General features: G+C 41.3%; 1 protein-coding gene across 50 annotated transcripts in view; it reads right to left on the reverse strand.

The window, feature by feature from the left end:
• The window catches only part of TRDN (triadin), a 1,346,604-nt gene that overhangs the window by 1,060,217 nt on the left and 262,709 nt on the right, over positions 1-23,678 (reverse strand). For all 50 annotated transcript variants that reach the window (XM_073675989.1, XM_073675970.1, XM_073675994.1 and 47 more), the window contains 3 exons: positions 19,956-20,015; positions 14,925-14,984; positions 4,653-4,709 (listed from right to left, as the gene is read on the reverse strand). In XM_073675989.1, coding sequence (XP_073532090.1) covers positions 4,653-4,709; positions 14,925-14,984; positions 19,956-20,015 — 177 coding nt within the window. The remainder of the gene's footprint in view (positions 1-4,652; positions 4,710-14,924; positions 14,985-19,955; positions 20,016-23,678) is intronic.

Below are 23,678 nucleotides of genomic sequence, written 5' to 3' on the forward strand. Positions count from 1 at the left end.
AAACTACCATAACAAGTGAAGACTGAGAGGAGGGGGCATCTTTACATGCAGTATGGACAGGGGATTGCCTTGCACACACAACAGGGGGTTCTATTGCATGCACAACAGCGGAAGAAGCAGTGGCGACAGCCGCTGACGCTGGTCGTAGACCCTGGGGTTCGCCCCACAAAGTCGGGTGCTTTGCTGCCATGTGCCTGATCATGCTGGTGGTGGTCAGGCTGGTAGTTTTGTCACCCCTGCTGATGCTGGCATGGCAGGTGGTACAAATGGCCTTTTTGGGGTTATCAGCAGAGTCTTTAAAAAAATTCTAGACTCTGGAAGACCTACCGCTTGTACTGGCAACATCCCTCGTGTTGGTGTTACAGGGAACGGTTGCCCGCCTTCTGTCTGCGGCCACCACACTGCTTCGTCCTGCCTGTTGGGGTACTCTGCCTCCCTCCCCCTGTGTTCTGCTGGCCTCACTCTGCATGTCCTCCTGCCACTTTGTGTCAGTTACTAGATCATCCACCACCTCCTCCACTTCTACTTGTGCACCACGATGCTCCTCTTCACTTCCTGGCAATTGTGTCTCGTCATCGTCCACCTCTTGTGACAAATTGCCAGCGTCGACTTCCTGTGGCCGTTGCTGTTCAAAAATTTGGGCATCGCTACATGGGATCTCCTCTTCCACCACTTCAAGCGGAGCAGGCGAGAGGCACAAATATGGAAATGGACCAGTGAATACCTCTTCAGAGTGTCCAAGTGTGGGATCAATTGCTGTCTGACGACACTCGGCATGGTGGGAGGAAGGAGCATCAGGGTGAGGAGGAGTATGCGGTCGAGATTCACGGCTACTAACAGTTGACCGTGTGGAAGACAGACCGGAGGTGGTGGTGCCCAGGTAACTGGAAGTATTATCTGCTATCCAATTAATAACCTGTTCACACTGATCAGTTCGCAATACTGGTGTTGTTCTGTGCTTCCCTAGTAATTCGGTCAAGAAGTGGGAGCGAGAAGATGTGGCTGTTGGTTAAGCCACATTTTCACCTTGGCCACGGCCCCGTCCTCTGCATGCACCATCACCAGAACGTCCAGTTCCACGTACCTTGCCACACGCCTTGCCCATTGTAAAGGAAGTAAAATAGCTTACACTCGCACTATCAATGGAAAAATGGTAAAGTAGATTAGAACAGTGGAAGAGGAAAACCACAGTTATATTTCTCTGGCCTACACCCGACTCTTTTAAACAATCAGAACAAACAGGGAGAAACTATTACTGTTTTTCCTTACGGAAAAAATACCAAAACCTGAATAATAGAGATTTTTTTACCGTGGAATGGCAAAACCACAGTTATTGTTTACTGGTGTATACCAGACTTTTTAAAATATATAGATTTGCGGCTGAACAGTGAGCGACACACTCAAACTGTTTTTTATTTTAGATACCAAAGGCCCAAAACTGGATACTACACAGATTTTACCCGTTGAACTGCAAAACCACACTTCTGTTTCTGTGGCCTATACCAGACTCTTTTCAACAGATATATTTCTGTGTCTGAAAAATCAGACACACTTTTTTTTTTTTGGGGGGGGGGGGGGACGGGACGGGACACCAATAGGTTAATAAGACGGGTATTTGTACAGTGTGTAGGAGGAAAAAAAAAAGAAGAGGATTTAAATGAAAAAAATTGATTTTTCCTGGCCCCCGAGACCTGCAGCTAAGTCCAGAAATTTCAGAAACAGGAGCACACAGGACTGTAATGCAGTGTTTGCTGGTATAACCCCACTGTGTCTCCTATACAGCCTGCCTGCCTGCCTGATATCTGGGATGGATATTAGTCCTGAGAAGGACTGTTTGTTTGTTCTGGCAGCCTTTACAGACCCTACACTAACTATTTCGCAGCAAAAATCTCTCTAGCTCAGCAGTGCTGTCCCTACACTGTCTGATCCGGAGCGTCTGTGTCCAAGATGGCGGCGCCCGGTTTTAAATACGCGAGGTGAAGCTGTGCGGCCAGCCAATCACTGCAATGCCCACAAACATGGCTGCGGCATTACAGTGACTGGCTGGCAATCCCTGCATGTTCATTGGCTCTGTAAAGAGCGACAAACATGCAGGGCGGAGACCCGAGCTCCCGCCCGAGTAACCCGGAAATGCTCGGTGCTCGCCAAACATCCCGAGTAGCATGATGCTCAGGCGAGTACCGAGCAGTGTCGATCATGCTCGCTCAACACTAATGCCTGTGAACATACTGTCAGACCTGGGTTCACAAGCTGCCCTACCTCCTGGCAGATCCTCAGTGAGGCACCCCTGTTGTGAGCAGGACTAAACTGTGAAATAATGCTTTGCATACATTTGGCATCGTGTAACATGGATGTAGGACATTGTGTATCAAAACAGAAGTTTGTAAGCCTTTGATTTTGGGAGTGTTCTGTAGGCCCTATGCATCACTGTTACAGTAAGATGTGGGTATCCTGTGTCTTATCCAGAGTGCAGGGTGCTGCTATATGTATTTTTATCAGTGCAGGGTCAAATCAGATTGGTTGTCTGCAGATAACTGCTCTGTACGCTAATGTGCGATACATAATGCATGTATTTTCAGCATTGATCACATCGCTGAACTTAACGGGGTTGTCCAGGACCTTAACATTGTTAGCCTATCCTTAGAATAGGTCATCAATGTCTCATCAGTGAAGGTGCAACACTCAGCCTATCAGGGTATAGGACCACATGTTTTTGAAAAGGAAATGACAACACCCAGCTGTCAATTTATTAAAGCTGCATTTGGTGGTCACTATGCTTTTTTTACACAATTGTGGCAAAAACACACTGTTTTCAATTTCAGAAATTGTGGCAAAAACACTATGGTTAGGAAAAAAGTAAACTGCGGTTGCAATGTGTCAACGAAGACTAAGGCTATGTTCACACGTTGCGTTTTTGCAGTGCTTTTTTGCTGCTTTTTATGCAAATTGTACGCCCTGTTCTACAGAACCAGCAAAGGCTATAAGATTTCAGAAATCTCATGCACACACATTGTTTTTTTTCCTGACTGATTTGACAACTGCTTCGTTTTTGCAAAAAGCGTTTTTTCAGTATTTTTGCAGCATTTTTTTCACCCATAGAAAGCAATGGGAAAGTGCAAAAAAGCAGCAAAAAATGCAGGTATCTGGTTTTGCTGCGTTTTTGGTGCAAAATCCTGAGGCAGTTGAATCGTGTTTTTTTTTATGAACTAAAATTTATCAGCATGTACAAGAGACAAATGTACAGTGACAAAAATGCAGAAAAAAATCAGCAAAACCTGCTTTTTGTACGCAGCTTCTTTACTGCCCGGAGATCAGGATTTGCCTGTGGAAAAAAATGCAGCAAAAACACGTGTAAACATGGTTGTTCAGCGCTGTCACTTCTGCATCGGAAGGTGAGTGACGCTTATAACGTCTTGTTTGCACATATGTACAAGGATAAGTGCACGACAGGCAAATATTGTGCACATGTCCTAATCTAATGAAAAGGACAGGTGAACAATGCGCACTGATTGTGCACATACTGACAAATATGGAGTTTTCAGGGTAAATGTTTTACTTTGGTCTTATCTCACCAGAGCACCTTCTTCCACATGCTAGCTGTTTCCTCTACATGGATTTTTGCAAACTGCAAATGGGACTTCTTATTGCTTGCTTTCAAAATTGGCTTTCTTCTTGCCATTCTTCCATAAAGGCTAGATTTGTGGAGTATACAACTAAGGCCACCGCCCCACTATCAGTATTTGGTCAGTATTCGGTCAGTATTTTTTCTCAGGAGTGGGAGCCAAAACCAGGAGTGGGTGATAAATGCAGAATTGGTGACTTGTTTCTATTACACCTTTTCTCTGATTGTTCCTCACCTTTTTTTTGCTCCCACTCCTGAGAAATAATACTGACCGAATACTTACCAAATACTGATAGTTGGGTCGTGGCCTAATAGTTGTCCTGTGGACAGATGTTCCCATCTGATCTGTTGGTCTCTGCATCTCCTCCAGTGTGACCATGGGCCTTTTGGCTGCTTCTCTACTTAGTGCACTCATTGCTTGGGATGACAGGTTAGGTTGGTTAATGTGTCTTGTTAGGGTTGCAGTTGTGCCATATGACTGTGGCTATTTTTTTGATAACCTAACCCTGCTTTACATTTCTACACAATTTTATCCCTGACCTGTCTGGTGTGTTGTTAGCTTTCGTGATGCTGTTTGATCCCTAATTTTCTCAAACAAACCTCTGAGGCCTTCACAGAACAGTTATGGTTAAATATATTACAGACAGATGCACTCAATTTACAAATTATGTGACTTCTTGAGGCAATTGGCTACTCAGGATTTTATTTAGGGGTGTGAGACAACAGAAGACAATACAAATGCACGTTATAATTTTCAAATTTATATTTTTTAAATATTTAGAAAACCATGTATAATTTCTTTTACAGCTCACAATTACTTCCTAATTTGTGTTGGTATGTCACATAAAATCTCAATAAAATACATTTATGTTTGTTGATGTAATACTTTTTCAAGGCACTGAATACCTCAATTAAACAATACAATGTTTTAAGGGAAATTCACTGCAATCTCTGCCTCCAAACATTTTATAATGCATGGTTCTACTTGGCAAAGAATGACTGACTGTTTTTTATAATATTGTTTACTAACCTTTGGTAGGAGCTTTTTTGTCTGACTTTTCCTTCTGTTCCTTCTCTTTTGAAATTGCTGGATTGAAAAATACAGACATATACAGTAAAAGAATAACTTTCCATTAATTTTAGTAGCAAAGATAATTCAGTGTTTTATAGTCAAGTGTATGCAATAATGAAGAACTGTGACAATAAACAATATTTTGTTGATATTTAACTCCTTAACCCCTTAAGCCCCGCGGGTGGTTTGCACGTTAATGACCGGGCCAATTTTTACAATTCTGACCACTGTCACTTTATGAGGTAATTACTCTCGAACGCTTCAACGGATCCCCCTGATTCTGAGATTGTTTTTTCGTGACATATTGTACTTCATGATTGTGGAAAAATTTCTTCGATATCACTTGCGTTTATTTGTGAAAAAAACGGAAATTTGGCGAAAATTTTGAAAATTTTGCAATTTTCAAAATTTGAATTTTTAAGCCCTGAAATCAGAGCGATATGTCACACAAAAGAGTTAATAAATAACATTTCCCACATGTCTACTTTACATCAGCACAATTTTGGAACCAAAATTTTTTTTTGTTAGGGAGCTATAAGGGTTAAAAGTTGACCAGCGATTTCTCATTTTTCCAACAAAATTTACAAAACCATTTTTTTAGGGACCACATCACATTTGAAGTCACTTTGAGAGGTCTTTATGACAGAAAATACCCAAAAGTGACACCATTCTAAAAACTGCACCCTTCAAGGTGCTCAAAACCACATTCAAGAACTTTATTAACCCTTCAGGTGCTTCACAGGAATTTTTTGAATGTGGAAGAAAAAAATGAACATTTAACTTTTTTCACAAAAATGTTAATTTAGACCCAATTTTTTTTATTTTCACAGGGGTAACAAGAAAAAATGGACCCCAAAATTTGTTGTGCAATTTCCCCTGGGCACGCAGATACCCAATATTTGGGGAAAAAATACTGTTTGGGCGCACGGCAGGGCTCGGAAGGGAAGGAGCGCTATTTGACTTTTTGATTGTAAAATTTGCTTGAATAATTAGCGGACGCCATGTTGTGTTTGGAGAGCCCATGTGTGCCCAAACTTTGGAGCTCCCCCACAAGTGACCCCATTTTGGAAACTAGACCCCCCAAGGCACCTTTCTAGATGCATAGTGAGCACTTGGAACCCCCAGGTGCTTCACAAATTGATTCGTAACAATGAAAAAGTGAAAAAAAAAAACACTTTTTCATTTTTATGAATCAATTTGTGAAGCACCTGAGTGTTCCAAGTGCTCACAATGCATCTAGATAGGTGCCTTGGGGGGTCTAGTTTCCAAAATGGGGTCACTTGTGGGGGAGCTCCAATGTTTGGGCACACAGCGGCTCTCCAAACGCAACATGGTGTCGCTAACAATTTGAGCCGATTTTCCGTTAAATTTGTTAGAGGACACCATGTTGCATTTAGAGAGTCCCTGTGTGCCCAAACATTGGAGCTCCCCCACAAGTGACCCCATTTTGGAAACTAGACCCCCCAAGGCACCTATCTAGATGCATAGTGAGCACTTGGAACCCCCAGGTGCTTCACAAATTGATTCGTAACAATGAAAAAGTGAAAAAAAAAACACTTTTTCATTTGTATGAATCAATTTGTGAAGCACCTGAGGGTTCCAAGTGCTCACTATGCATCTAGATAGGTGCCTTGGGTGGTCTAGTTTCCAAAATGGGGTCACTTGTGGGGGAGCTCCAATATTTGGGCACACAGCGGCTCTCTAAATGCAACATGGTGTCCGCTAACAAATTTAACGCAAAATTGGCTCAAATTGTTAGCGACACCATGTTGCGTTTGGAGAGCTGCTGTGTGCCCAAACTTTGGAGCTCCCCCACAAGTGACCCCATTTTGGAAACTAGACCCCCCAAGGCACCTATCTAGATGCATAGTGAGCACTTGGAACCCCCAGGTGCTTCACAAATTGATTCGTAACAATGAAAAAGTGAAAAAAAAAACACTTTTTCATTTTTATGAATCAATTTGTGAAGCACCTGGGGGTTCCAACTGCTCACTATGCATCTAGATAGGTGCCTTGGGGGGTCTAGTTTCCAAAATGGGGTCACTTGTGGGAGAGCTCCAATGTTTGGGCACACAGGGACTCTCTAAATGCAACATGGTATCCGCTAACAAATTGAATGGAAAATCGGCTCAAATTGTTAGCGGACACCACATTGCGTTTGGAGAGCTTCTCTGTGCCCAAACTTTGGAGCTCCCCCACAAGTGACCCCATTTTGGAAACTAGACCCCCCAAGGCACCTTTCTAGATGCATAGTGAGCACTTGGAACCCCCAGGTGCTTCACAAATTGATTCGTAATAATGAAAAAGTGAAAAAAAAAAACACTTTTTCATTTTTACGAATCAATTTGTGAAGCACCTAGGGGTTCCAAGTGCTCACTATGCATCTAGATAGGTGCCTTGGGGGGTCTAGTTTCCAAAATGGGGTCACTTGTGGGGGAGCTCCAATGTTTGGGCACACAGGGACTCTCTAAATGCAACATGGTATCCGCTAACAAATTGAATGGAAAATCGGCTCAAATTGTTAGCGGACGCCACATTGCGTTTGGAGAGCCCCTCTGTGCCCAAACTTTGGAGCTCCCCCACAAGTGACCCCATTTTGGAAACTAGACCCCCCAAGGCACCTTTCTAGATGCATAGTGAGCACTTGGAACCCCCAGGTGCTTCACAAATTGATTCGTAATAATGAAACGTGAAAAAAAAAACACTTTTTCATTTTTACGAATTAATTTGTGAAGCACCTAGGGGTTCCAAGTGCTCACTATGCATCTAGATAGGTGCCTTGGGGGGTCTAGTTTCCAAAATGGGGTCACTTGTGGAGGAGCTCCAATGTTTGGGCACACAGGGACTCTCCAAATGCAACATGATATCCGCTAACAATTTGAGCCGACAATTTGTTAGCGGATATCATGTTGCATTTGGAGAGTCCCTGTGTGCTCAAACATTGGAGCTCCCCCACAAGTGACCCCATTTTGGAAACTAGACCCCCCAAGGCACCTATCTAGATTCATAGTGAGCACTTGGAACCCCAGGTGCTTCACAAATTGATTCATAAAAATGAAAAAGTGTTTTTTTTTTCACTTTTTCATTTTTACGAATCAATTTGTGAAGCACCTGGGGGTTCCAAGTGCTCACTATGCATCTAGAAAGGTGCCTTGGGGGATCTAGTTTCCAAAATGGGGTCACTTGTGGGGGAGCTCCAAAGTTTGGGCACAGAGGGGCTCTCCAAACGCAATGTGGTGTCCGCTAACAATTTGAGCCGATTTTCCATTCAATTTGTTAGCGGATACCATGTTGCATTTAGAGAGTCCCTGTGTGCCCAAACATTGGAGCTCCCCCACAAGTGACCCCATTTTGGAAACTAGACCCCCCAAGGCACCTATCTAGATGCATAGTGAGCAGTTGGAACCCCCAGGTGCTTCACAAATTGATTCATAAAAATGAAAAAGTGTTTTATTTTCACTTTTTCATTTTTACGAATCAATTTGTGAAGCACCTGGGGGTTCTAAGTGCTCACTATGCATCTAGATAGGTGCCTTGGGGGGTCTAGTTTCCAAAATGGGGTCACTTGTGGAGGAGCTCCAATGTTTGGGCACACAGGGACTCTCCAAATGCAACATGATATCCGCTAACAATTTGAGCCGACAATTTGTTAGCGGATATCATGTTGCATTTGGAGAGTCCCTGTGTGCTCAAACATTGGAGCTCCCCCACAAGTGACCCCATTTTGGAAACTAGACCCCCCAAGGCACCTATCTAGATTCATAGTGAGCACTTGGAACCCCAGGTGCTTCACAAATTGATTCATAAAAATGAAAAAGTGTTTTTTTTTTCACTTTTTCATTTTTACGAATCAATTTGTGAAGCACCTGGGGGTTCCAAGTGCTCACTATGCATCTAGAAAGGTGCCTTGGGGGATCTAGTTTCCAAAATGGGGTCACTTGTGGGGGAGCTCCAAAGTTTGGGCACAGAGGGGCTCTCCAAACGCAATGTGGTGTCCGCTAACAATTTGAGCCGATTTTCCATTCAATTTGTTAGCGGATACCATGTTGCATTTAGAGAGTCCCTGTGTGCCCAAACATTGGAGCTCCCCCACAAGTGACCCCATTTTGGAAACTAGACCCCCCAAGGCACCTATCTAGATGCATAGTGAGCAGTTGGAACCCCCAGGTGCTTCACAAATTGATTCATAAAAATGAAAAAGTGTTTTATTTTCACTTTTTCATTTTTACGAATCAATTTGTGAAGCACCTGGGGGTTCTAAGTGCTCACTATGCATCTAGATAGGTGCCTTGGGGGGTCTAGTTTCCAAAATGGGGTCACTTGTGGGGGAGCTCCAATGTTTGGACACACAGGGGCTCTCCAAACGCAACATGGCGTCCGCTAACAATTTGAGCCGATTTTCCATTCAATTTGTTAGCGGACACCATGTCGCGTTTGGAGAGCCCGTGATGTGCCTAAACAGTGGAGCTCCCCCACAAGTGTCCCCATTTTGGAAACTATACCCCTCAAAGATTTTATTAAGGTGTATAGTGAACATTTTGAACCCAGAGGTACGGCACATTATTTGTTTACATTAGGTCATCATATTGAATAAGTTTTCATTATTCTTGAGCGCAAGTGCTCGCTACTTGAGTTTGCATCGGGTACTCAGGTATGCACCATGTACAGCGTGTGCTCGAGTGACATGCTCGAGTCCCTGCTCCGCATGTTTCACGGTTATTAGACACCCAAAAAAAAACATGCGGGGATCGCTCGTGCATGGCAGGCAATCCCCGTAAAGTTTTTTGGCCGCGAAGCATATGGGGCAGAGACTCGAGCATGTCACTCAAATACCCACGATACTAAATGCATACCAGAGCACCCGATGCAAACTCAAGTAGCGAGCACTTGCTCTCAACACTAGTCGCCATATCGTCATCTTTTTTTCTTACTTTTGAAAAAAATCCCAACCCCAGCCCTAACCCTAGCACAACCCTAGCCCCAGCACAACCCTAGCCCCAGCACAACCCTAGCCCCAGCACAACCCTAGCCCCAAACCCAGCCCTAACCCTAGCCCAATCCTAACTCAAGAGTTTATTTTTGACGCCGTTCCTTGTGCGGTATAAGTGATTAGACGACTTTATTCTTCGGGTCGGTGTGATTACAGCAATGCCAGAATCATATGGGGTTTTTATGACTGACAGCTGTCACACACTAAAAGACGCATTTTTTGTAAAATCTAGTTTTTGCATCGCCATATTTTGAGAGCTATAATTTTTCCAAATTTTGGCAGACAGTCATGTGACGGCTCGTTTTTTGCGGGATGACTTGACGTTGTTATTGGTGCCATTTTCAGGCACGTGACATTTTTTGATCGCTTTCTATTCCGATTTTTGGGAGGCAGAATAAACAAAAACCAACAATTCAGGAATTGTTTTTTTTTTTTTTTTTTTATTCTGTTCCGCGTGTGGTAAAATTGATGAGGCAGCTTTACTCTTCGGGTCAGTACGTTTACAGCGGTACCACATTTGTATAATTTTTCTATGTTTTGGCGCTTATACACAATAAAAGCTATTTTATAGAAAAAAATATTTTTTAGTATCGCTTTATTCTGAGAGCTATAACTTTTTTATTTTTCGGCTGATTGAGCTATATGGCGGCTTGTTTTTTGCGGGACGAGATGACGTTTTCAGCGGTATCATTTTTATTTATATGCGTCTTTTTGATCGCGTGTTATTCCACTTTTTGTTTGGCGGTATGGTGATAAAGCATTGTTTTTTGCTTGGTTTTTTTTTTTTTTTTTTTACCGTGTTCACTGAAGGGGTTAACTAGTGGGACAGTTTTATAGGTCAGGTTGTTCCGGACGCGGCGATACCAAATATGTGTACTTTTATTGTTTTTTTTTTATTTTTTTTATAATAATATTTATTGATGGGTACATTATATTTTTATTTTTGGTGTATTATTTTTTTTATTTTTTTATAATATTTTTGCACATTTTTTTTTTTTTTTTTTTTCCACTTTCACACAGTTTATACACTTTATTACTTTGTCCCACTCTGGGACTTTCACTTTTTTTTTTCTGATCGCCTGCATGGCACAGGAATGGAGCACCATCCCTATGCCATGAAGGCTGTCAGAAGTGCACAGTGTGAAGATTGCTTGGAGATGCACTGCGCATGTCCAAGCAATCTTCCTGCTCTCTGGTGACCCGGATGTTGTCATGAAGACATCGGGTCGTCATGGCAACACCCGGGAAGCCTTTGCAGACTGCGCTGGAAGCCGGAAGAGGAGGTGAGTATCGGCGATCACCTCCCCTTGCCCCCGCAATGCCGCGATCGACTTCGATCGACTTCGATCGCAGCATCGCGGGGGTTAATGTGCTGGGAGCGGTGCGTGACCGCTCCCTGCACATAGTACCGGGTGTCAGCTGTGACAATCAGCTGACACCCGGCGGCGATCGCGCCCGCACAGCCTGTGTGCGCGCGCGATCGCCATGACGTACTAATACGGGTCTGGCTCTTAAGTCCCAGGGCACAGACGCGTATTAGTACGTCAGATGTTATTAAGGGGTTAAAGACTTGCCCATTTAGGACTTGGAGGACAAAGCAAATTTTTCAATTTTTCATTTACATTCTAGGAGCCACATTATTTTTATTTTTTCGGCGACATAGCTGTGTGAGGGCTTGTTTTTTTTCAGGATGAGTTATATTTCTCAGTGGCAGGATTTCAGGGTACATAATGAAAATAAACATAAAGACAACAAGGGGTCACTAGATATATGCTTCAAAAATATGAAATATAAAACAAAGAAAACATATATATATATATATATATATATATTTATTATGTGCACTTGCACTTTACTTTTTCATTAACAGTCCTACATACTTTTCTGTGGCATCTTGTTTGGAGGATTAGCTCTAATCTTTATAAGGACCCTAATATTAGTGTTTGCTAATCCCCTTTCAATATAAGAGACCTTGTCTTATATGTAACTTATTCTCTTTTAACATGTTTTTCATATAATAAAATATATTTATTTTTTTAAGTTAATTCTGCCTCCTTTTCTTTGTTGGTTTATTAACATAACATGAACATTGAAGAAAAATGTAGCACTCACTAAACTGCATGAAAAAAATCTTTTTAGTTAGAAAAATTTTATAATCACAGAATAGAGTAGCAGTGAGTATGATCAGGCAACTTATTATCTATCTTTGATAGAAAATGAAACAGTTGTGCTGTTGTTCTTTTGCCATTTTTTATTTTCCAATATTCACTTGCTACACAAATAGGGTGTTAACCATTCAGTGGGTCAGCACAATTATAGTGATACTGAATTTATTTAATTTCATTTATGTTTTACTACTTGTGTGTACACTAAATACGTTATTTGAAAAAAATCTTTGGTTTTGTTTCGCCATATTCTGAGAGCCTTAATTTTTACAATTTTCTGTTAAGGGAGGTGCATAATGGCTTATTTTCCCTTGATAAGATGTAGTTTTCAGTGGTAAAAATTTTGGTACATATGACTTTTGTATTCCTTTTATCATACTTATTTGAAGGTTGAATGTACAAAAGAAACAACAATTATGGAATTTTATTAAATATTGTTCACTTTTCAGTTTAATTAACATATTAACTTAATTCTGCAACAATATCTGTAACACACTGTCATATTTCTTGGTATCATTTTTTAACCCTAGAACGCGCAACCATAGAAATCTACACTTTCGCATACCTGGGGCCTTTTAGGCCTGTGTGCAAATAACATGGAGTAACTCAAATAGAAATACTTTTCAAAGTTTATTTGAGATGTGAATATTTCAAAACATTATAATTATGTGCATAAAACAAAAAAAAAGTAAGTACACCGGCTTAAAACGCCCAATATATGCATTCTATATAATTCTTTATTTATATATATATATAATATATATATATATATATATATATATATATATATATATATATACGATTTTTTTGCTAAAAGTTTTTTATATAAAAGTTGTAGTAAACATGGTGCAGGAATATTTCTTTTTCAAAAACTTTCCTTTTCAACTTAACTGATTACCCCACCAATTTTCACATATTTTTTCGGAAGAATGTTCCTTGCAGATATTTTGTCCACAAGTAGTACAGAAACGCTCAGATTTCCTTTCCTTCTTTGCTGGACAAATATAACAGCGCTTTCTTTTTTTTTTCTCTTGGCTCTGGATGTTCCTGAAAATGTATACCACATCGGATCATAGATTACGTAATTTGCCTTGGCAAGCATTTCGTGTTGCTTCGCTCCATCATGGTAGGCATCAAAGTAGCAAAGTTCCGTCAAGAATAGACGTCTCTTGTCCTTCCTGTTGGCATGGAATTCTGGATGAGTTTCACTTTAAACAATATAGCTATTGAGGGCTGACACATCAAGGATATTATAAAAAATGACTACAGGCCAACGTTTTGTCTGCCTCTTGCACGAATACTCTCCAATCATTTCATCCATCTTGTCCACACCTCCTTTTGTTTTATTATAATGCAGTATGATTTCAGGTTTCTGTTTCCTGTCATCGGTGTCAATACTTCCATCATGATGCATTGTACTCAGTAATATCACGGATATTTATTTCTTTGCTTTATAAGATACCATTGTCTCTTGATTGCAGAAACCAAAGACACTCTCATAAAGTGGTCGCTTGGGATTGTGCTTCATGATTGGAGGAATTTCGCGGCGGTTTAGCCTCATAGTAGCAACAAGTGTGAGTATTTTGTGAAGCAAAAATTTGCTCAGTTACAGATTGGTAAAGTAGTTGTCCATTGTTATATTTTTTCCAGAATTGAAAATTGGTACTGCAAGTTCTTTTACTATGTCAGAACATAGGACTTTCTGGACTGGAGCATCAGCTTCTTTGCCACAGTAAATCAGACCATTCATGCCATAATAGCTTGCAGAATCACACATCCAGAAAATTTTTATGCCATACTTGGCAGGTTTACTGGGCATGTACTGAATGAATTTGAAACGTCCCCTAAAGGCAAGAAGTTGCTCATCCATTGTCACATTGTCATTAGAATGGTAAAGCTTTGTACAGTTTTTGATGAAAAGATTCCAGATTTAGCTAATAGGGGCTAATTTATCTGTTTCCAACCTCACAGGACGAGTTCTCTTATCATCAAAACGAAGGCTTCTCCGAATATTCTCAAATCTATTGACTGACATTGTATCTTTGTAGTGTGGATCTGAAAAAGGGTTCAGAAAAAATTCTCTGATTGGAACATCGTACGATTATGTACACCCTGACAGAAGAGTAAGGGCAATATAACCATATATTTCCTCTTTTTTATATTTTTCCCTGTTTTTTTTTCTTCCTGAAGCGATATGTTTTCCTTCTAAGTAACAGTACAGACAAAAAGACTGAGGATCACATGTAAACCAAGTACAGGCCTAAAAGGCCCCAGGTATGTGAATATGGGGTGGTCCCAAAAAAGAGTTGTTTTACCGAAATGGCTATAACATAAAAATATATGAACAACTGGAAATTACTAACCACTATATACCTGAGGAATACCTAGAGTTTCAAAATTCTAACTAAAGTAATCTTGATGAAAATAGAAAACAAGTAACCTAGCTGGCCTGCGAGGCCCCAGGTATGCGTTCTAGGGTTAATATATAAAACATTTGAAAACTTTTTTATTTTTTTGTGAGGCAAGATGAGCAAAAATTGCCATTTTGGCATTGTTTCTTCTATTTTCTTTATGGTGTTCACAGTCTGGGATAAATAATTATATAGCCCTGCATTACATATCATTGTGCATATGGCAATACCAATAAAAAGTAAGGGTAAAATCTGTAAAATATCTGCATATTACCTATTTAAATGGTTGTGTGATGTTTGTTTGCTATATGAGAGCATAAAAATCAGGGAGGGTACCTTTTTATTATCCCAAGTGAGAGCTATTATTATTACCCACAAATAAATGTGTATCTGGTTGCAACAACCCTCAACCATATCAGATAATATCCACTGTTTTCACTCCTTTGGCAAACAGCTGATCCATGATGTAGTTTCCTTATAGAAAAAAAACGTTTGCCATGTTCAGTGTGTGTAGAATTTCCTTACTTGGTATATTTTCTGGATGTCACATTGTCTACTTTTCTGTACACCAGATATTGTTAATTCAATGAAGCTTTTCTGTTCGCATGGTTATGACTATCGTTCTCCTTTTAGCCTCCTAAGTTTTGTTTTTAAATTTACAAACCTTTCACAGAGATTTTTTTCTCAGCTTTATCCTTTTCTTTAGGTTCCTTCTTTATAGATTCTGAAATTAAGGAAACAGTATAAAAAATGTATAGGTAAAGTTTGGTACAATTTCAACTTTATACACGTTGTCTCTGAGTCATCCAAGCTTTTACATCAGAAAACTGCCATGAAAAGCATTGAAAAGTCACAAAAATGTTGCAGCTATTGCTGATTTCAAGCGAGTTTTGCAAAACTTCATGAAAATGCGCAAAGATGGACGAGGGCGCAATGGGGGCATCTGTGGCAATACAGCTTATAATCTTAATCAACCAGACGATTAGATTTTTTAAGCCAAGAGAAATACACTATTGTGTTTATGTTAATTTGTAAATGTATGTGTATTTCTGTGGCTGGTCAAGAAGGTCATACTATTTGTATAAAACTGAATGTTGACTTCTCTTCGTTTGGAAACAATGATGTACAGTAAAGACCAAAAGTTTGGACACGCCTTCTCATTTAAAGATTTTTTTCTGTATTTTCATGACTATAAAAATTGTACATTCACACTGAAGGCAACAAAACTACGAATTAACACATGTGGAATTATATACTTAACAAAAAAGTGTGAAACAACTGAAAATATTTCTTATATTCTAGGTTCTTTAAAGTAGCCACCTTTTGCTTTGATGACTGCTTTGCATACTCTTGGCATTCTCTTGATGAGCTTCAAGAGGTAGTCACTAGAAATGTTCTTCCAACAATCTTGAAGGAGTTCCCAGAGATGCTTAGCACTTGTTGGCCCTCTTGCCTTCACTCTGCGGTCCAGCTCACCCCAAACCATCTTGATTGAGTTCAGGTCTGGTGACTGTGGAGGCCAGATCATCTGGCGTAGCACCCCATCACTCTCCTCCTTGGTCAAATAGCCCTTACACAGCCTGGAGGTGTGTTTGGGGTCATTGTCCTGTTGAAAAATAAATGATGGTCCAACTAAACGCAAACTGGATGGAATAGCATGCCGCTGCATGATGCTGAGGTAGCCATGCTGGTTCAGTATGCCTTCAATTTTGAATAAATCCCCAACAGTGTCACCAGCAAAGCACCCCCACACCATTACATCTCCTCCTCCATTCTTCATCGTGGGAACCAGACATGTAGAGTCCATCCATTCACCTTTTCTGCGTCGCACAAAGACACAGTGGTTGGAACCAAAGATCTCAAATTTGGACTCATCAGACCAAAGCACAGATTTCCACTGGTCTAATGTCCATTCCTTGTGTTCTTTAGCCCAAACAATTCTCTTTTGCTTGTTGTCTGTCCTTAGCAGTGGTTTCCTAGCAGCTATTTTACCATGAAGGCCTGCTGCACAAAGTCTCCTCTTAACAGTTGTTGAAGAGATGTGTCTGCTGCTAGAACTCTGGGTGGCATTGACCTGGTCTCTAATCTGAGATGCTATTAACCTGCGATTTCTGAGGCTGGTGACTCGGATAAACTTATCCTCAGAAGCAGAGGTGACTCTTGGTCTTCCTTTCCTGGGGCGGTCCTCATGTGAGCCAGTTCCTTTGTAGCGCTTGATCGTTTTTGCAACTGCACTTGGGGACACTTTCAAAGTTTTCCCAATTTTTCGGACTTTCATTTCTTAAAGTAATGATGGCCACTCGTTTTTCTTTACTTAGCTGCTTTTTTCTTGCCATAATACAAATTCTAACAGTCTATTCAGTAGGACTATCAGCTGTGTATCCACCTGACTTCTGCACAACACAACTGATGGTCCCAACCCCATTTATAAGGCAAGAAAACCCACTTGTTAAACCTGACAGGGCACACCTGTGAAGTGAAAACCATTTCCGGTGACTACCTCTTGAAGCTCATCAAGAGAATGCCAAGAGTGTGCAAAGCAGTCATCAAAGCAAAAGGTGGCTTCTTTGAAGAACCTAGAATATAAGACATATTTTCAGTTGTTTCACTCTTTTTTGTTAAGTATATAATTCCACATGTGTTAATTCATAGTTTTGATGCCTTCAGTGTGAATGTACAATTTTTATAGTCATGAAAATACAGAAAAATCTTTAAATGAGGTGTGTCCAAACTTTTGGTCTGTACTGTATGTTACTATGCTAATGACAAATTATACTAAGCTAGCTAGATATTTATTTACAAGCGCCCCCTTCTATACTAACTATGTAAATAGATTAACTCAGACAATGATGTGTTAATTCATAGTTTTGATGCCTTCAGTGTGAATGTACAATTTTTATAGTCATGAAAATACAGAAAAATCTTTAAATGAGAAGGTGTGTCCAAACTTTTGGTCTGTACTGTATGTTACTATGCTAATGACATATTATACTAAGCTAGCTAGATATTTATTTACAAGCGCCCCCTTCTATACTAACTATGTAAATAGATTAACTCAGACAATGAGATCTGAGCCTTGTGAGTAATTCCCTTCCTAACTCCTTACCTGTGAATGTGTCCTTAATGTGTACTTAATTGAGACAGAGATTTGAAAGAGACTTTACAAGGAGACTCAAAGATCAGACTCTTTCAGATCATCAGCTTTGAAGCATGGCTTTAACCAAAGAGACACAGATTTGGATTCTACATGATTCCGGCCTAAGGCTATATGGCCCTGACTGGAAAGATACGAATCTGCTCCATTGATCATCAGAGAGCCAATGGATACATTTGGGGAGACCATGTTGGGATGATGAAGTCACCTGGCCCCATGGATATGTCGTTTGGGGTTGCCAAGTGGGACCCTCCGGTCGCCTGGAACCCATGGAGATATTCGGAGAAGCCAGCTTGGGACCAGCCGGTCATTTGGCCACATGGAAACTCTTGGAGAGGCCAGGGTGGGACCCTCGGGTCTCCTGGCCTTGTACCTCGATGGACTGCTAGCTTTCTGCTACCTTTTCTCTGTTGGGGCTCGACAGAAACGGGGGGGCCACTGGTTGAAGTAGTTGGCCCTGGAAGTCCCAAAGTTTCACCTGTTCTATCCCAGGCGGACCAGTGGAAGGGTGAGGACTGTGTAATGTTAAACCATCTTGGGCATTTGCTGGGATTTTTCTGTATTTATTGTCTATTTTGTGGTTCAATAAAGTATTGCCACACTATTTTACCCTCACCCTGTGTTGTCTGAGTATAATTACGCCCACAGAAGACCCCGTGTCTTCACAGCGTCAAATTCATGAAGAGCTGTGGCATTCCTTATGCCAGAAATCTTACTCCAGTCACTAATTGAAGTAAGATTTGTGACAAGGTGTGCATTACTTGTCAAAAATGCCTGATTCATTAGGTTAAGTTCACACACTGAGTTTTTTGTGGGTTTTTTACGATGCGTATTTAAAAAAATGCAAGTAGCCTATTTTACTTATTGGGTGCAGAAATGGTACAGAAAGTCTGCAACAGCAAAAACTCACCAAAAGCTCATCTTGGGAACATAGCCTAAAGAAGTGTGCACCTCTTAAGCCACATGCAAACGTTGATTATTTGGTCAGTATTTCACATCAGTATTTGTACGCCAAAACAAGTAGTGGGTAAAAAATGCAGAAGCCGTGACGTGTTTCTATTATACTTTTCCTCTATTGTTCCACTCCGGGTTTTGACTTACAAATACTGATGTAAAAACTCACCAACTACTGAACGTGTGCACGTGGCCTAAATGAATCAGGAGCATATGACTCCACCACAGAGCCTCATAAAGCCAGGCAAGAACACGGCTGGTCTTGATGAATCAGGACCAAACTATTTATAAGGAAAACAGAACATGTAAGCTTAATATCAAGCATAATGTTGCCATTTATTTTCACTTACAATAATTTACAGTCATTTAACATAACTTTTTAAGGACCTGGAAATTTCTAATTTTTTCCCTTTAGTTCCCTTTCCCCACCTGCTCCGAGAACCATAACTTTTGTATTTTTCATTGGCATAGCCAGATGCAGCCTTGCTTTATGATTTTCCAGGTCAGTGCGATTACAGTGATACCAGTCCAATAATTTTTATATATATATATATATATATATATATATATATATATATATATATATATATATATATATATATATATATATATATATATATACATATACATATACATATATATATATATATATATATATATATATATATATATATATATATATATATATATATATATATATATATATATATATATATATATATAGTTTAGTAGTTCAAAAAATTCTGAACCTTGTAAAAAAAGCAACTTGAGTTTGTGATGCCATTTTCTCAGTTCCATAACTTTTATATTTTTCCATCTATTGAAGTGGGTGAGGGCTTGTTTTTTTTTCTCTGTGTGCTTAGCCAACATTTTTATTGATCCTATTTTATCATATTTTTTGTAGTGTGTAACCAAAAAATGGTAACTCTGGCATTTAGATTTTTATTCTGTTTGCTGTTTAATTTATGGTTTAAATAACTTTACTTTGTGATAGATCAGACTTTTTTTTAAAACATGACAATACCAAATATAACTATTTTTTACAATTTTTTAGTCCCTCTAATGGACTTGATTTTGCAATCGCATGATCACCTTCCCACAATTGCATTGCAGGGGACCAATGAAAACAGATACATGCATACATCAGTAAAGGTGCCACTGTCAGTCCAAGAGAAAAATCAAAAATGTGCATGGCCCCATAGAATAACATTAGCCCCATAGAATAACATTGGCCCAAGTACGATCTAATGTTTTGTCACATCACACTCAGACTGATAATATGGCCATGTGCACAAGACCATAAAATGAACCAGAGTAGTGCATGCTGCAGAAAAATGTTGGTACACTGTTATAATTAGATTTAGTATGCTTTCTGTTGAGCACACGGACACCACATTAAGAAAAAATATATAAATTTGCAACATATTAGATCTTCAACAAAATTTTGCAACAAATGCATAACATATGGACATAATCTTTGGTGGTAGGTTTAGCAAAAATGGTGATGATAGAATGATCAAAAGCCATTAATAAGTAGATGATTCACTGACTTTACTACATTTAATGAACAACAAAAATGGATCTTACCTTTGGCTGCAGCTTTTTTCTCAGCTTTCTCCTTTTTTACAGGTTTTTCCTTTACTGCTTCTGAAATATGACAAGATCAAATTTTTTACCAAATTATGTTGTGAATCAGTGTCAGGCTAGGGTGCAAAGCACCCTCCAGTAACATTTAATTTGAGAGCCCACTGTTCAGCTACATGCAAATATAGCATTGCCCACATTCACTAATTTACATATGCTTATATAAAATAATACACTAGATAGTTTGTTGAATGAATTATGAGATTTTACCATTGTCTTTACATAGTACTTTGCCAACTGCTTCTCGTATAGCTGGGTGAAGTCCCACTTCTGCACAGAAGCCCACCAGGGTATTCATCTGTTCCCCTGTGGGCTAATCCGTATATCGTAATTGATTAATGTAAAGCACGTTGTATCTTTTTCACCGCTGGAGTGGTGCTTTAAGCGTAAGTCTCCTGTCCTTGGTCATATACTCACCCTGCAGCGCTATCACCATTTCTTGGCACCAGTTCAGTACCACGGTGCCATCTTGTGAGCACAGTTTCTGAGTGGTCGGAACTCAGAAACCATGTCACAAGCTCTGAATGCAAATCTGTGTGCCAGAACAAGGCCTTAACAAGGCTTTCATAGACTTACATTGACTAGTCACCAGGCTCCCTCCATAATACACTGGAGCAGCCGGAAGGTCACAAACTGCTGGGGACGGACCGGAGCAGTGGCGAAAACAGATGAAAACGTCAGAGAATAGAGAATATCAAACAGAGGGCTGGAGTGGTGCTTTAAATGACCTTTTCTATAATTGATTAAATAAGTTTTAAAATGAACAACTATAGCGCGGCACATTGGAACCGATTGCTATGCGCTTTGCAGAGGGACCCAGCAAGACTGGCATCAAACCAGCAAAGGCACAGCCACAGACGCACTTAGTACAAGCTGCCCAGCTAGGCAAATCCTTGAGGGATACTCTTATTAGAAGTGTATCCCAAAGTGAAAATGAGAAAACCCCTGAAAAGACAGAAAATGTATTTAAAATGGGGTTCCCGTGAGCTTGAATTGGGGCATGAGGGGGTCACACATACTAGGATTGGGGGATGAGGGGTACCATACATACCCGGATTGGGGATGTGGGGACAACGCATACCAGGATTGGGGATGAGGGGAGAAATGCATGAGGATTGGGGATGAGGGGTGCCATGCATATGAGGATTGGGGATGAGGGGTGCCATGCTTACCAGGATTGGGGGATGAGGGGTGCCATGCATACCAGGATTGGGGGATGAGGGGTACTATGCATACCAGGATTGGGGGATGAGGGGTACTATGCATACCAGTATTGGGGGATGAGGGGTACCATGCAAACCAGGATAGGGATCTGGGGGGATAGGCATACCAGGATTCAGATTAGGGGCCATGCATATCAGGATAGGGATGAGGGGTACCATGCATAACAGGATGAGGGGTGCCATGCATGCCAGGATTGGGGATGAGGGGTGCCATGCATGCCAGGATTGGGGATGAGGGGTGCCATGCATGCCAGGATTGGGGAGGAGAGGTGCAATGCATACCAGGATTGGGGATGAGTGGTGCCATGCATACCAGGATTTGAGGTGAGGGGTGCCATGCATAAGAGGATAGGGTTGTAGTGTTTTTTTTGTATGTGTACAGCGTGAAAGGGATGAGAGGGCCACACATTCCAGGATTTGTGGATGAGGGGGCCACACATTCCAGAATTGGGGGATGAGGAGTACCATACATACCAGGATTGAGGGGTGAGGGGTACCATGCATACCAGAATTGGGGATGAGGGGTGCCATGCATACCAGGATTGGGGGATGAGGGGTGCCATGCATACCAGGATTGGGGGATGAGGGGACCATGCATACCAGGATTGGGGGATGAGGGGAACATGCATACCAGGATTGGGGGATTAGGGGTACCATACATACCAGGATTGGGGGATTAGGGGTACCATACATACCAGGATTGGGGGATTAGGGGTACCATACATACAAGGATTGTGGATGAGGGGTGCCATGCATACGAGGATTGGGGATGAGGGGTGCCATGCATGCCAGGATTGGGGATGAGGGGACCATGCATACCAGGATTGGGGGGTGAGGGGTGCCATGCATACTAGGATTGGGGATTTGGGGTGTCATGCATATCAGAATTGGGGATGAGGGGACCATGCATACCAGGATTGGGGAATGAGGGAACCATGCATACCATGATTGGGTATGAGGGGACCATGAATACCAGGATTGGGGGTGAGGGGACCATACATACCAGGATTGGGGGTGAGGGGACCATACATACCAGGATTGGGGGTGAGGGGACCATGCATACCACGATTGGGGATGAGGGGACCATGCATACCAGGATTGGGGATGAGGGGACCATGCATACCAGGATTGGGGGATGAGGGGTACCATACAAACCAGGATTGAGGGTGTGGGGACCATGCATACCAGGATTGGGGATGATGGGTGATATGCATACAAGGATTGGTGATGAGGGGTGCCATGCATATGAGGATTGGGGATGAGGGGTGCCATGCATACTAGGATTGGGGGATGAGGAGTACTATGCATACCAGGATAGGGATGAGGGGTATCATGCATATCAGGATGAGGGGTGCCATGCATGCCATGCATGCCAGGATTGGGGATGAGGGGTGTCATGCATGCCAGGATTGGGGATGAGGGGTGCCATGCATGCCAGGATTGGGGATGAGGGGTGCCATGCATGCCAGGATTGGGGATGAGGGGTGCCATGCATGCCAGGATTGGGGATGAGGGGTGCCATGCATGCCAGGATTGGGGATGAGGGGTGCCATGCATGCCAGGATTGGGGATGAGGGGTGCCATGCATGCCAGGTTGGGGATGAGGGGTGCCATGCATGCCAGGATTGGGGATGAGGGGTGTAATGCATACCAGGATTGGAGGTGAGGGGTACCATGCAAACCAGGAGAGGGATGAGGCGTGCCATGCATACCAGGATAGGGATGAGGCGTGCCATGCATACCAGGATAGGGATGAGGGGTGTCATGCATACCAGGATTAGTAGTAAGGGGTGCCATGCCTCCCAGGATTGGGGGTGAGGGGTGCCATGCATACCAGGATGGGGATGAGGCGTGCCATGCATACCAGGATAGGGATGAGGGCAGAACATAACAGGATGGGGGAACAGGATTGGGGAGCACAAATACCATGATGGGGGCAGCACAAATACCAGGATGGGGGCAGCACAAATACCAGGATGGGGGCAGCACAAATACCAGGATGGGGGCAGCACAAATACCAGCATGCGAGACCATATACCAATAAAAATGCTCACCACCCGGGTGTAGAACGGACTCAATAGCTATTGTATATATATATATATATATATATATATATTCAAGTGTGTACACTATATATAAAATCATGTTTGCTGTATAAAATCCTGTGTGTCTATGAAATTATGCGTGTGTATAAAATCATGTGTATATGAAATCACGTGTGTGTGTGTGTGTGTAGTGTGTAGAAAATCATGTGTATATAAGATCATATGTACCTCTATTTAAAATCATGTCTGACTGTATATAAAATAATATGCATATGTGTATAAAATAATACATACCTGTGAGTGTATATAAAATAGGTTATAATAAAAATAATATAAAAACTCACACCATCTGTGTATATGTGAAAAGATCCTTATATACATATAAAGTGTACAATACT

The sequence above is a fragment of the Phyllobates terribilis genome, unplaced genomic scaffold (genome assembly GCF_046119375.1).
Source record: "Phyllobates terribilis strain yellow unplaced genomic scaffold, ASM4611937v1 Scaffold_3__8_contigs__length_932513732, whole genome shotgun sequence".
NCBI classification, from domain to species: domain Eukaryota; kingdom Metazoa; phylum Chordata; class Amphibia; order Anura; family Dendrobatidae; genus Phyllobates; species Phyllobates terribilis.